At 43.0% G+C, this 14834-nt stretch overlaps 1 protein-coding gene across 4 annotated transcripts in view; it reads left to right on the top strand.

The window, feature by feature from the left end:
* LOC311138416 (solute carrier family 12 member 5-like) overlaps positions 1-14834 on the top strand; it is a gene marked incomplete at both ends in the record, with an annotated part of 278124 nt that overhangs the window by 231909 nt on the left and 31381 nt on the right. For all 4 annotated transcript variants that reach the window (XM_084173094.1, XM_084173092.1, XM_084173093.1 and 1 more), the window contains 9 exons: positions 1505-1559; positions 4973-5103; positions 10295-10542; positions 11208-11419; positions 12013-12180; positions 12663-12761; positions 13197-13254; positions 13499-13673; positions 14147-14265. In XM_084173094.1, the coding sequence (XP_084029220.1) occupies positions 1505-1559; positions 4973-5103; positions 10295-10542; positions 11208-11419; positions 12013-12180; positions 12663-12761; positions 13197-13254; positions 13499-13673; positions 14147-14265 (1265 nt within the window). The remainder of the gene's footprint in view (positions 1-1504; positions 1560-4972; positions 5104-10294; positions 10543-11207; positions 11420-12012; positions 12181-12662; positions 12762-13196; positions 13255-13498; positions 13674-14146; positions 14266-14834) is intronic.

Below are 14834 nucleotides of genomic sequence, written 5' to 3'. Positions count from 1 at the left end.
CCCACCTGGCTTGTTATGTCTGCTGATGGGATTTGTTATGTCTGCTTATGGTAGCATCAAAGTCTTTTGAAGTTGATGACAAAGAGCTGAAATAGTGTTACAGCATGTTTCTCCATGTGAGATGGCCTCTTACTAAAACCTGCATAATGAACACTGGTGATTCCCTGAACCACACACTGGCCCATGTAGCTCCTCCCTAAATATGAGGCCCACCCACTTCATATAATACACTTCAACAATTGCTGACGACATTGGCTCCACTCATTCATATCATCCTGTCACGCTTATACAGTGTAAAGCGTTATAGAAAAAGTAGAAAGCGTTACAATGAAGGGCTCGAGTATTGAGTCCCTCTCAGGTTTCCCCAGTTGACAAAGTCAGTAAGTACTCTATCTCCCTCTCGTAACGTTCCCATACAACTGTGTCGAGTGATTCACTCGGCCTCAAACGACCTCATCCTCGAATTTTCCAGCCTGCCCACATCAGATAAAACACTTAAACAATGACTGTCTTATCTGCTCTCCTCAGAGAGGGGGAGCCTTCCTTCATTATGACCTGATAAGAGAGTAGTATGACACGGTCGAGCAGACTGTTGTTGTTAACCCAGACAGACTGCTGTGTCCACAAGAAACATTAACCGTCTTCCACCCCCCCATCCTCTCACAGAACGACCGCTGTTAATTATTACACACATCTCTCTCTCTTTCTGTCCTCTGGGTTATCTCACTCTCTGTCTTTGTCGGTCTCTCGCTGTGTATGTCTCTCTCTCTCTCTGCCTACGTAGACATTAAGGAAGTACACCACGGCTAATGACATATTGTTACTGTTAAAGCCGTCATTTTTTTCTCAGACACACACATATTTAATGACTTGATTTATTTTACTCTCATAAATGTCTCTCTAGTTTTCCCTCACTACTCGCTCTCTCTTAAATACATGCGAATCACTCACTTCCTCTCTCAGACACTCTTCCTCTGTCATATACACAGACACACACACACTGTTTTCCTCTTCTACATCTTTACTCCCTCCCTTCACCTTGCTGCTGTACAGTGGGTTCTTTAGTAAATGTCTGCCTAAAGTTGATCTCTATTGTTCCATGTGCTAACGCTGCATCTGGTCACGTCTCTACTCAAAGCCAAACAGACAGATTGACATGCTTGGCGGGAGGATGTGCCTTGTCGATCGCTTGTTGACTCTTTTGTTGACAGCCCATTGGGTTGTTGTTCTATCAAACCTCCAATCTAAATTCACTGTTGTCCTTATAAACCACCAAGGTTTTCAACTGAAACTGCACAAGTCAGAACATAGTGTTTATTGGTTTCAGTAAGTACAAAGAAAACCACGGTCCTCTCTAGACAACTAGATTTTTCCCCATTTTTGTTTCACTTGAAATGCCCGTGAAATATCCTGTCAAGTAGCGTGTAACAGATTGAACGTAACACAATACTAACATCCCATTTCCCCTCTCTGTTCTCTTCTCTCTAAATCTCCCTCTCTTTAGACCATGCTGACTGCAATCTCGATGAGTGCCATCGCTACCAATGGAGTAGTGCCAGGTGGGTGAGCATGCGTTGGCATCCGGGTTCGCTGTTGGGACTAGTACCTACTCTTCAATTCCCTTTTGGCTCAAAATGCATATTCAGTGCAGTAGCCTTAGCAACGCTATAGTATTAGTTATGTCCAGACTCCTGGGTCCCCACATTAACCTTATACAGCTATGTTTATATAATTAGAGATGGTATCCAATAATCACGTCACACACTGGCTGACTCACCCCTTGATTGGCTTAGAGCAGAGGTGAGAGGAAATTACAGGCTTGAGCTGAGGAGGAGAAACAATGTAGCCACCATTTTGTGGTGTAAATCTGGGTAATGTTCATTAGGCACCAAATGTAAGAATAGGGACTGAAATATGGAGGGACTGCCTGCGTAAAGATGTTTATGGGTAGGGGTGCTGAGAAAAAAAATGTTTCTCTCCGCGCTGCTGATGACTCTTTTTGTCCATTCATACGGGAGTAATAAAGGCTCAGTGCACTAATTTTGTGGGGAGAAAATGTGCCATATATACAGTACCAGTCAAAAGTTTGGACACACCTACTCATTCAAGGGTTTTTCTTTATTTTTACTATTTTCTACACTGTAGAATAATAGTGAAGACATCAAAACTATGAAATAACACATATGGAATCATGTAGTAACCAAAAAGTGTTGTTGTGGAGGCAAATAGCCCTTACACAGCCTGGAGGTGTGTTGGGTCATTGTCCTGTTGAAAACAAATGATAGTCCCACTAAGCCCAAACCAGATGGGATGGCATATCGCTGCAGAATGCTGTGGTAGCCACACTGGTTAAGTGTGCCTTAATAATAAATTACAGACAGTGTCACCAGCAAAGCACACCCACACCATAACACCTCCTCAATCCTTTACGATGGGAACTACACATGCGTAGATCATCCGTTCACCCACACCACGTCTCACAAAGACACGGCGGTTGAAACCAAAAATCTCAAATTTGGACTCCAGACCTAAGGGCAAATTTCCACCGGTCTAATGTCCATTGCTCGTGTTTCTTGGCCCAAGCAGGTCTCTTCTTCTTATTGGTGTCCTTTAGTAGTTGTTTCTTTGCAGCAATTCGACCATGAAGGCCTGATTCACGCAGTCCCCTCTGAACAGTTGATTTTGAGATGTGTCTGTGACTTGAACTCTGTGAAGTATTTATTTGTGCTGCAATTTCTGAGGCTGGTAACTCTAATGAACTTATCCTCTGCAGCAGAGGTAACTCTGGGTCTTCCATTCCTGTGGCAATCCTCATGAGAGCCAGTTTCATCATAGCACCTGATGGTTTTTGCGACTGCACTTGAAGAAACGTTCAAAGTTCTTGAAATGTTCCATATTGACCTTCATGTCTTAAAGTAATGATGGACTGTCATTTCTCTTTGCTTATTTGAGCTGTTCTTGTCATAATATGGACTTGGTCTTTTACCAAATAGGGCTATCTTCTGTATACCCCCCTACCTTGTCACAACACAACTGATTGGCTTAAACGCATTAAGAAGGAAAGAAATTCCACAAATTAACTTTTAAGAAGGCACACCTGTTAATTGAAATGCATTCCAGGTGACTACCTCATGAAGCTGGTTGAGAGAATGCCAAGAGTGTGCAAAGCTGTCATCAAGGCAAAGGGTGGCTATACAGTGCCTTGCAAAAGTATTCATCCCCCTTGGCGTTTTTTCTATTTTGTTGCATTACAACCTGTAATTTAAATAGATTTCTATTTGGATTTCATGTAATGAACGTACACAAGTAGTCCAAATTGGTGAAGTGAAATGAAAAAAAAAGATAACTGAAAAGTGGTGTGTGCATATGTATTCACCCCCATTGCTATGAAGCCCCTAAATAAGATCTGGTGCAACCAATTACCTTCAGAAGTCACATAATTAGTTAAATAAAGTCCACCTGTGTGCAATCTAAGTGTCACATGATCTGTCACATGATCTCAGTATATATACACCTGTTCTGAAAGGCCCCAGAGTCTGCAACACCACTAAGTAAGGGGCACCACCAAGTAAGCGGCACCATGAAGACCAAGGAGCTCTCCAAACAGGTCAGGGACAAAGTTGTGGAGAAGTACAGATCAGGGTTGGGTTATAAAAAAATATCCAAAACTTTGAACATCCCACGGAGCACCATTAAATCCATTATTAAAAAATGGAAAGATTATGGCACCACAACAACCTTCCAAGAGAGGGCCGCCCACCAATACTCACGGACCAGGCAAGGAGGGCATTAATCAGAGAGGCAACAAAGAGACCAAAGGTAACCCTGAAGGAGCTGCAAAGCACCCCAGCGGAGATTGGAGTATCTGTCCATAGGACCTCTTTAAGCCGTACACTCCACAGAGCTGGGCTTTACAGAAGAGTGGCCAGAAAAAAAGCCATTGCTTAAAGAAAAAAATAAGCAAACGCGTTTGGTGTTCGCCAAAAAGCATGTGGGAGACTCCCCAAACATATTGAAGTAGGTACTCTGGTCAGATGAGACTAAAATTGAGCTTTTTGGCCCTCAAGGAAAACGCTATGTCTGGCGCAAACCCAACACCTCTCATCACACCGAGAACACCATCACCACAGTGAAGCATGGTGGTGGCAGCATCATGCTGTGGGAATGTTTTTCATCGGCAAGGACTGGGAAACTGGTCAGAATTGAAGGAATGATGGATGGTGCTAAATACAGGGAAATTCTTGAGGGAAACCTGTTTCAGTCTTCCAGAGATTTGAGACTGGGACGGAGGTTCACCTTCCAGCAGGACAAATGATACAAACCCCCAAAAAATCAATTTTAATTCCAGGTTGTAAGGCAACAAAATAGGGAAAATGCCAAGGGGGATGAATACTTTCGCAAGCCACTGTGTATTTTGAACACTTTTTTGGTTACTACATGATTCCATATGTGTTATTTCATAGTTTTGATGTCTTCACTATTATTCTACAATGTAAAAAATAGTAAAAACCCTTGAATGGGTAGGTGTCTCCAAACTTTTGATTGGAAGTGTATATTTATTTATTAATTCTGATTCATCAGATGGTGCTGCAGCACCCTCAGCACCCCTACTTCCCACGGCTATTACTGCCTGGATCTATGCATTAAGAAAAGCGAATGTTTGTTTTCCGTTGCAAAACATTTTATTTTTTTGGTTTTCTGTGGCGTGCCCTAATGAACATGACCCTGCTCTGATTTGGGAATAGCAGGGTTTGGATCATTTATATTTAAACTCAGAGAAATTACATGAAATATATTGATGCTTTGAAAGAAGCAAATGTATTTGAAAATTATGGCAATGCTGCAAAATGGCATATATCATTCCAAATCCATATAATTCCAAATCAATTCAGTTGCAGATGCTGTTTGTTTCTAATATTTCATTAAAAAGTATGTCATTGAAAGAGTGTTTGTATTTATTTGTTGTCTGAAGCTGGAGGATCCTACTATATGATCTCCCGTTCTCTGGGGCCTGAGTTTGGGGGTGCTGTGGGCATTTGTTTCTACCTTGGGACAACGTTCGCTGGGGCCATGTACATTCTGGGGTCCATCGAACTCTTACTGGTAAGAACCTGGGCTTGAAATACTTATCTTTCTATCCATCTCTGTCTGTGTCGGTCTCTCTCTCTCTCTCTCTCTCTCTCTCTCTCTCTCTCTCTCTCTCTCTCTCTCTCTCTCTCTCTCTCTCTCTCTCTCTCTCTCTCTCTCTCTCTCTCTCTCTCTCTCTCTCTCTCTCTCTCTCTCTCTCTTTCTCTTTCTCCTCATTCTGCTTTGATGCTATTTCCTCCCTCTCCAACTGTCTATTCTTCTCCCCAATGAATTATAATAAATATAAAGATCTTTCATCTTTGTCTGTCCCCCTCCTCGCTCCTCCCTCTCTTTTTCCATACTCATTCTTCCTCTCCCTGTTACTCCTCTCGCTTGGATTGAGAGCTGGGTAATTTAGTAAATTCTGCATTAGGGAGAGCTCAAGCATTGACTGAATAATTTGTTGAAACTGCCGCCACTTTGGTCCAGTGTTATCAACACACTAGGGGTGCATCTCAATTGTATTTCCTTGATTCCTCGCCTCCTTTCTCCTTGTCTTCTTCTCAATACGTATCGGAGGAGGTCTGAGGTTTCTCCACTCAGGCCATCTCCTCCCACACATTTTGACAGAAGGCGAGGAGAGAGGACACAATGAATCAAGGAAATACAATTGAGATTCACCCTATATAGGTTTTACCCCAATGGCTTCGGCTGGATCTGTACATTCTGATCTAGCCTAGAGGTTCATTTGGTCTTCTGGGTTAAAGCTGGCTTAGTTTCCATTGTGGAATAACAATCCCCTCTGAATTGTAAGGAGAGGATCTGGAGAAGGCTGCTTTGAATTTGGTTTATCCCTCCATACAAACACAAAAAGCAGCTATATTTAGAATGACGAACGGTTCACATTGAAGCTTGAGTTTTGGCCCAATTGTACATTGCTCCACACGAGAACTCAACATCACTAGTGTAATGACCATCCAAGTTATGCGGCTCCACTTAAAAAAAAAATCTGTTCCTATTGTCTGAAATTGATTGGCTTGAAAGTATGGAAGAGGAAGAATACTTTATTGGAATGGCATATCTGACAAAATGTACTATATTATGGACAGTCGTGGTCAAAAGTTTTGAGAATGACACAAGTATTGGTCTTCACAAAGTTTGCTGCTTCAGTGTTTTTAGATATTTTTGTCAGATGTTACTATGGTATACTGAAGTATAATTACAAGCATTCCATAAGTGTCAAAGGCTTTTATTGACAATTACATTAAGTTTATGCAAAGAGTCAATATTTGCAGTGTTGACCCTTCTTTTTCAAGACCTCTGCAATCCGCCCTGGCATACTGTCAATTAACTTCTGGGCCACATCCTGACTGATGGCAGCCCATTCTTGCATAATCAATGCTTGGAGTTTGTCAGAATTTGTGGGTTTTTATTTGTCCACCCGCCTCTTGAGGATTGACCACAAGTTCTCAATGGGATTAAGGTCTGGGGAGTTTCCTGGCCATGGACCCAAAATGTTGATGTTTTGTTCTCCGAGCCACTTAGTTATCACTTTTGGCTTATGGCAAGGTGCTCCATCATGGTGGAAAAGGCATTGTTCGTCACCAAACTGTTCTTTGATGGTTGGGAGAAGTTGCTCTCGGAGGATGTGTTGGTACCATTCTTTATTCATGGCTGTGTTCTTAGGTAATATTGTGAGTGAGCCCACTCCCTTGGCTGAGAAGCAACCCCACACATGAATGGTCTCAGGATGCTTTAAAGTTGGCATGACACAGGACTGACGGTAGCACTCACCTTGTCTTCTCCGGACAAGCTTTTTCCCGGATGCCCCAAACAGTCGGAAAGGGGATTCATCAGAGAAAATGACTTTACCCCAGTCCTCAGCAGTCCAATCCCTGTACCTTTTGCAGAATATCAGTCTGTCCCTGATGTTTTTCCTGGAGAGAAGTGGCTTCCTCGCTGCCCTTCTTGACACCAGGCCATCCTCCAAAAGTCTTTGCCTCACTGTGCGTGCAGATGCACTCACACCTGCCTGCTGCCATTCCTGAGCAAGCTCTGCACTGGTGGTGCCCCGATCCCGCAGCTGAATCAACTTTAGGAGATGGTCCTGGTGCTTGCTGGACTTTCTTGGGCGCCCTGAAGCCTTCTTCACAACAATTGAACCTCTCTCCTTGAAGTTCTTGATGATCCGATAAATGGTTGATTTAGGTGCAATCTTACTAGCAGCAATATCCTTGCCTGTGAAGCCCTTTTTGTGCAAAGCAATGATGACGGCACGTGTTTCCTTGCAGGTAACCATGGTTAACAGAGGAAGAACAATGATTTCAAGCACCACCCTCCTTTTAAAGCTTCCAGTCTTCCAGTTATTCTAACTCAATCAGCATGACAGAGTGATCTCCAGCCTTGTCCTCGTCAACACTCACCTGTGTTAACGAGAGAATCACTAACATGATGTCAGCTGGTCTTTTGTGGCAGGGCTGAAATGCAGTGGAAATGTTTTTTGGGGATTAAGTTCATTTTCATGGCAAAGAGGGACTTTGCAATTAATTGCAATTAATCTGATCACTCTTCATAACATTCTGGAGTATATACAAATTACCATCATAAAAACTGAGACAGCAGACTTTGTGAAAATGTATATTTGTGTCATTCTCAAAACTTTTGAGAATAGTCTGGGTGGTTGGAGCCCTGATTGCTGATTGGCTGACACCTGTGGTATATCAGACCGTATACCACGGGTATGACAAAAACATTTATTTTTACTGCTCTTATTACTTTGTAACCAGTTTATAATAGCAATAAGGCACCTCTGGGGTTTGTGGTGTATGGCCAATATACCACAGCTAAGGGTTGTATCCATGCACTCTGCATTGCATAGTGCCTAAGAATAGCCCTTAGCAGTGGTATATTGGCCATTTATACAACAGGTGAGTCTAATCCTGAATACTGATTGGTTAAAACCGCATTCCAGCCGGTGTCTATTCCACAAGTTACCACCGGCAAAATCTATGACATTAAAATGCCTGTTCCATCTGACTGTGCAATCCACTGTCTCATCAGCCCTGCCAAGCACTTTATAAACTTGATCTCCACTATAAAAAGCATCTAGACATTATCTCACATTTCTTTTAGACTAACATTTAGTTTTAAACAGCGGGATTTGTATAAACCTTGCTGTCTGTCTCTCCGAAATGTGCAACATTGTTTCAATATTCAATTTCGATCTCCAGCTGTCCCATAGTAATGTGTCGGGAGTCGGGACGAGACGGACAGACAGGCAGCGTTTCTCAGCCAGTCGAAATCATGAATCAGATGGCATCATTTTTATGGATATATACAAATAAATGTCAATAGAAAAAAAAGGTAAAATGAAACAAAGTGCAGCTAGTTTGCAGTATTTCCAGCTTCAGTTTGAAGTGATTGTGCTAGCTGTGTTGTTGGCTAACTCCTCTGAAGAACAGTGTCCTGACCAGTGAGCAGATTTTCTATGCCAGGCGATATCGTGCCTCATTAGCTCATTGTTATGGATGTATCCAAATAAATGTCACTAGAAAACAGCTTAAACAAATGCAGCTAGTTTGCTGTTATTCTGGCTGCACTTTTTGACGTGACTGTAAGTTAGCCATAGTTGGCTAGCTAGCAAGCAAGGGATAAGAACGTTGCCTGCCAGTATGGCAATGGAACATTTAGAACAAACAACTGGGTCGCGTCCATAGATACAGAACAAAAAGACTGAACGACTGGGTCGCGTCTCTGGCAACCGAACCGATAGAACGAACGACCAGCCGGCTTGGGGAGCAACCCTAGATTTGTGTCGGGACTAGTATGAATACATTCAGCAAAATAACATTTTTAATGAAAATATGTCAATCATTATTTGAATATGTTGGGAACGCGTTGTAGAAAAGTGATAATGCCCTCGAAGCCCATTTTATAATGAAGCAAAAATGTCTGAGACAGGTCGAAGCCGGTGTTTGGAGGATATATTGGCACGGTTTACCGGCCCTCGACTTCGTCTCGGCCCTAACAACACCCATGCATGCCAATATATCCTCCAAACACCGGCTTCTCTGGCATTATCACTTAAATACCACACCATCTCAGGCCTTATTTCTTCATTATAAAATGGGTTGTTTGGATCCTGGATGGTTGATATGCGGGAGTTGTGGGACAACAACTGTCCTGCAGCCCAGGCAGGAAATTCATAAACTGAATCTCCCTCTGGAAAAAACTTCAGAATGCAAAAACAAATGTACTCCTTAAAATAACAAGTCTGTTTGTTTGGTTACCACAGCAACTACTGTAGCTAGCTAGTAAACTTGCTAGCTACTTTAGTGGATGTTGAATACATTTCTACCGGCAAATGAACACGTTTCTAGTGGCAAATGTGCTAAATTATAGCCTTGGTATAAGCGCATCGTGGAACACACCTTCCATGTAATTTATTATTTTCAATTGAACGCATAACCCATCGTTGATTATCCCTTACATAATTCCCGGGTTCTCAGGCATTATTGCTTAAATATTAGATGCTATAAAACAACATCTACAGGAAATCTGATGACAGATAATGATGGAGCAATTAGAGGTTATGATTTCATTAACAGCGAGGCTGTTTTTAGATTGACCCGTGATAAGATATAATGGTAATTCATTTATAATATTAATCCCATGCTTGAGTTGTTTAATTAAATTGAGATGAAATGAGAGTCATGATTGTGTGTTAGGATACTTCAACCATCTATTTGAAAGGAGTTAATGGAAGTGTCAGATTCTGTGTTTCTACAGTTGATCTAGTTGTCCTTCTCTGTCTCTCTCTCTCTTTTCTGTTTTTTTCTGTGTCTCTATTCTATCCGGTCTCTCTCTCCATCCTGTCTCTCTCTCTCTCTCTCTCTCTCTCTCTCTCTCTCTCTCTCTCTCTCTCTCTCTCTCTCTCTCTCTCTCTCTCTCTCTCTCTCTCTCTCTCTCTCCCTATCTTCGGCAGGATCACAATATACATTGCCCAATATTTTGGCAAGAAGAGTTCCAAGTCAATAATTTGATACAATTGTTAGGATACATTCAATATCAATCTATGTCCATTGTAACTGTCATCTCTCTCTCTCTCTCTCTCTCTCTCTCTCTCTCTCTCTCTCTCTCTCTCTCTCTCTCTCTCTCTCTCTCTCTCTCTCTCTCTCTCTCTGTGTCTCTTTCTCCCCCCCCCTCCCCCGTTTCCCCTCCCTCACAGATCTACATCCTCCCCCAGGCGGCCATTTTTAAGATGGAGGGTCTGGAGGGGGCCGAGGCAGAGGCGGCCATGCTGAACAACATGCGTGTGTACGGCACTATTGTGCTCAGTTTCATGGCCACGGTGGTGTTCGTGGGGGTCAAGTACGTCAACAAGCTGGCCCTGCTTTTTCTGGCCTGCGTCATACTCTCCATCCTGGCCGTGTATGCCGGAGTCATCAAGACAGCCATCGAACCGCCTGACTTCCCGTAAGGACCCCTACTGTTCAATTAGCCTGCTCCCAGTTCTGTTTGTGTCATCTTGTCAAGTCCTATGGTCATTGTCACATGAGAATGTGGGACCAAGCTACTCTTCAATATTGGGGCTGAGCCGAACTTGAGCAATGTGGGTGCGATGTGAATTAGGTTTGATGTAATTCGCCCATATGGGGAATTTGGGTTTTGAGACTTTTGTTGCAATGTAATTTGAGCATGTTCACCCATTTTAAGATGATTTGAAGTATATTCAAAATATATAGAAATGATGTTCAATGCACATAAGCAGATGGGTTAAATACAAATGGAACATATTCATCTTGTGTTACATTTTCAGTAGGGAGGACTCTTCTGTTCAATATGGGGACTGATACCCACAGATTTGTGCTAGCTCTCAAAGCCAATGCGTAGGCTTCGGCTCAGGTGGCTAACTCAGTCTAAAGTAATCTGTATGGACAACTGGGGTTCGATTCCCGGTCGTCACACTAACACACGTAGTGTGTATCATATGTTGTTCTTGTCGATAACTCTTCTGTACTTTGTCATGTATTTGTATGTTTTATGTGGACCCCAGGAAGAGTAGCTGCTCCATGTGCAGTAGCTAATGGGGATCCTAATAAACTAAACTAAAACACTAACACATCTCCCCTGCTGCGCAGAGTCTGTATGCTGGGGAATCGCCCGCTGATCTCCAAAGGGTTTGATGTGTGCGCCAAAACACTGGAGAGTGGCAACGGCACAGTCACCACCAAGCTGTGGAAGATCTTCTGCGATACTCCCTTCCTCAACGCCACCTGTGACGAGTACTTTGCCAACAACAACGTGTCCTTCATCCAAGGCATCCCTGGGGTCATGAGCGGCATCCTCAAAGGTAACCAAATACAGTTAACTATTGGTCTTCTTCTGGCTCAGTAGGTAGAGCATGGCACTGGCAATGCCAGGATTGTGGGCTCTATTCCTGTCAGGGTCACCCATACATAAAATGTGTGCATGCATGTATGAAATTCACTTTGAATAAAAGTGTTTGCTAAAAGGCTAATGTTATGTTATTATATTATTATTATTGCTATTCTTTTGTGGCTATCTACTTTTTCTTTCCAAACACAGTTACACCTACAGCACAAATAACATGCACTGTTCTGGTCCACCTACACTCAGGTCACTGTACCTACAGTACACATGCTTGCACACACACGCGTGCTGGAAACACACCCGCGTGCTCTTGCGGGAAGCATACTGCAATTGCTTTATTTGCCGCCCCATTGTATGTACTGTGCTCCTGGAATTAAAGGTCAAGCGATTAGAAATAATATTCTCTCTCTCTCCTTCTTACCCACCCCCCTCTCTTTACCATTAAATTGCCCTTTCTCTCCTTCTACCTCTTTCTCTCTATTTACTTGTCCCTCAACCCTCTCTCGCTCCCCCTTCTCCCTCTTCCTCCCTTCCATGCCCCCCCCACCACAGAGAACCTATTTGGGAATTACCTGGAGAAGGGCGATCTGGTGACCAAGATTGGGGTTGCGACCGTGGAGGGCCCCGATGAAACTCTGACCAACTCTAACCGCTACGTCCTGGCCGACATCACCAGCTTCTTCACCCTTCTGGTCGGCATCTACTTCCCCTCCGTCACAGGTCAGCTGAGAGGAAGGGATAATGCAAAGAGGAAGAGACACTGAGCTGAAACTCATTCCTCGCATCCTCAAGGGATCGAGGGAAAATACTCACCCTTTGTGTTGTTTTGTGTGGTAATTTTTTATCTAGAGGGGTGATAGGGGAGATGTGTGTCAATTCATTGAACATTTTTAAGATACTGTCAAAGATTAATATGAAGACATGATTGTTTTTACACAAAAAGCAGTTTGTCATTAGAAGGATAATTTTGCTGTATCTTTCAGTTATGGTAATTTGACAAAGAAAAGTAGGTTTTAAATCTACATACACACGCTATTGTGTGAGTTTCTAAGAATACCATTTGATTATCTGAGTTTTCTTATAGACCTCTGCCTGTGTTTTGAAGAAAATTCTCAGACTGAAACGTTGACACAGCAAATGTGCGGAGGTTATTGTGTGAGTAGGAGTTTTTCTACAGTGCCCACTCTACTTGTGTTTCACAGGGATCATGGCTGGATCCAACCGGTCTGGAGACCTGCGTGACGCACAAAAGTCCATCCCCATCGGCACTATCATGGCCATCACCACTACCTCAATAGTGTGTATCCTTTTACTGCTCCCCCTTCTGGACTCAGTGGCTAGTGCATTACTTTTAGCTGTCGCTCACATGCTGTCTATCAATAGTAAAATAACTATTTTATACAAACCTTTTTTATTTTACTTTTCAACATAAAAACATATATTAGGTTTGATTGAATTGGGCCTTTAGCCTCAAGCTTGTTATGTGTAGAATGATAACTCCATGACTGCAATTTTAAATCAACCATGTTGTTCTTTATCTCAAAGTAACTGTTACAGAACGAAGTAATTAATCATGTACCACAATACATCAGACATAACCCAACAATAACAGCACTGTCGAACTGTGTGCTTATGTAACTCTCAATCTGCAGACATAACAGAGATAAGTGAGGATATGTCCCTATGTGCTAGGTATTTTTGTGTGTCTGTCTGTTTTCCTTAATGTGACCTTAAAGACATGTCCGCTGTGGTCCTGTTCGGTGCCTGTATCGATGGAGTGGTACTAAGGGACAAGTAAGTTATGCATAATAAAGCAAAGATTTCTGCAATTGTTTCAATATTTCTCAGTCAAGCTTTACCAGTGCTGAGGTACTTGATGCCTGGTTCATATTCAACTACGGTTGTAGTCCAGGTAGTCCCTCCCTTTTTTAGTCAGTTTTCTTCGGTTTGGTGTCTAATCAATAGGACCCTGGTAATTGGCTCTCCTCCTACCTTTCTTCATGTCTGATTGGCTTGGTGTCATGTCCATCTCCCTCAGGTTTGGAGAGGGAGTCAATGGCAACCTGGTCATTGGCACCTTGGCCTGGCCATCCCCGTGGGTGATTGTAATTGGCTCATTCTTCTCCACCTGTGGGGCGGGGCTTCAGAGCTTGACGGGCGCCCCGCGTCTCATGCAGGCCATCTCCAGGGACGGTGTCGTGCCCATCCTACGGGTCAGTCTCAGTCATTCTGTCAACATTCTAGCATTTTGCACTGATCTGGGACCATTTGTTTTCATCATTCTGTCAGCGTTCAGCAATTAGCACTGATCTGGGCACATTTGTTATGATTATTCTGTCAGCATTCAGCATTAAGCCTGATCTGGGACAATTTGTTATGTTGGTTTGTCAACGTGTCTCATATCGGTCTCAGGTGACATTGGACACCACACTTGCCTGCCCTCTCTCACTAATTATTTCTTTCACATGTAATGTAATGTTCACATGTAATGTTTTGATGGTTGGTGTATCTGTGTACACTCATGTTAATCCTCAGGTCCCAGGCAAGGGTCAGGTCTTACGTGTGCGTGGTTCACCGAAACACCTCTGTTACATCTACATACAACCTGCCTTGAAATAATGGAATAACTACTGTATGTTGTAACTCTATACCCTCTAACATCTGTGTGTGATGATGTGTCCGCCAGGTGTTTGGCCATGGGAAGGCCAACGGGGAGCCCACCTGGGCCCTGCTTCTGACCGCCTGTATCTGTGAGATCGGGATCCTCATCGCCTCCTTGGATGCAGTGGCCCCCATCCTCTCCATGTGAGTGTCAATGAGCGGGACCAGGAGTTGTTCCCCACCACAGGACCTGGCCAGGGAAAAACTCTGGATCCTAGTTACAGCCTATAACTAGGGCCCAGAGCTTTTCTGGTCAGGTCACATGGCCAGGTAAAACTCCTGGCTCTATTTATGAGTGCTGAGGTGCACTCATCCTGTACTAATATGGACTGTCTAATATGGACACTGTAAATATGACATACAGTGGGGAAAAAAAGTATTTAGTCAGCCACCAATTGTGCAAGTTCTCCCACTTAAAAAGATGAGAGAGGCCTGTAATTTTCATCATAGGTACACGTCAACTATGACAGACAAATTGAGAAAAAGAAATCCAGAAAATGACATTGTAGGATTTTTTATGAATTTATTTGCAAATGATGGTGGAAAATAAGTATTTGGTCACCTACAAACAAGCAAGATTTCTGGCTCTCACAGACCTGTAACTTCTTCTTTAAGAGGCTCCTCTGTCCTCCACTCGTTACCTGTATTAATCGCACCTGTTTGAACTTGTTATCAGTATAAGACACCTGTCCACAACCTCAAACAGTCACACT

Source organism: Coregonus lavaretus (assembly GCF_964263955.1).
Source record: "Coregonus lavaretus genome assembly, chromosome: 12".
In the NCBI taxonomy this organism is placed as follows: domain Eukaryota; kingdom Metazoa; phylum Chordata; class Actinopteri; order Salmoniformes; family Salmonidae; genus Coregonus; species Coregonus lavaretus.
Note: the sequence above shows the minus strand (reverse complement) of the source record. Positions and strands in the feature narration are given on the sequence as shown.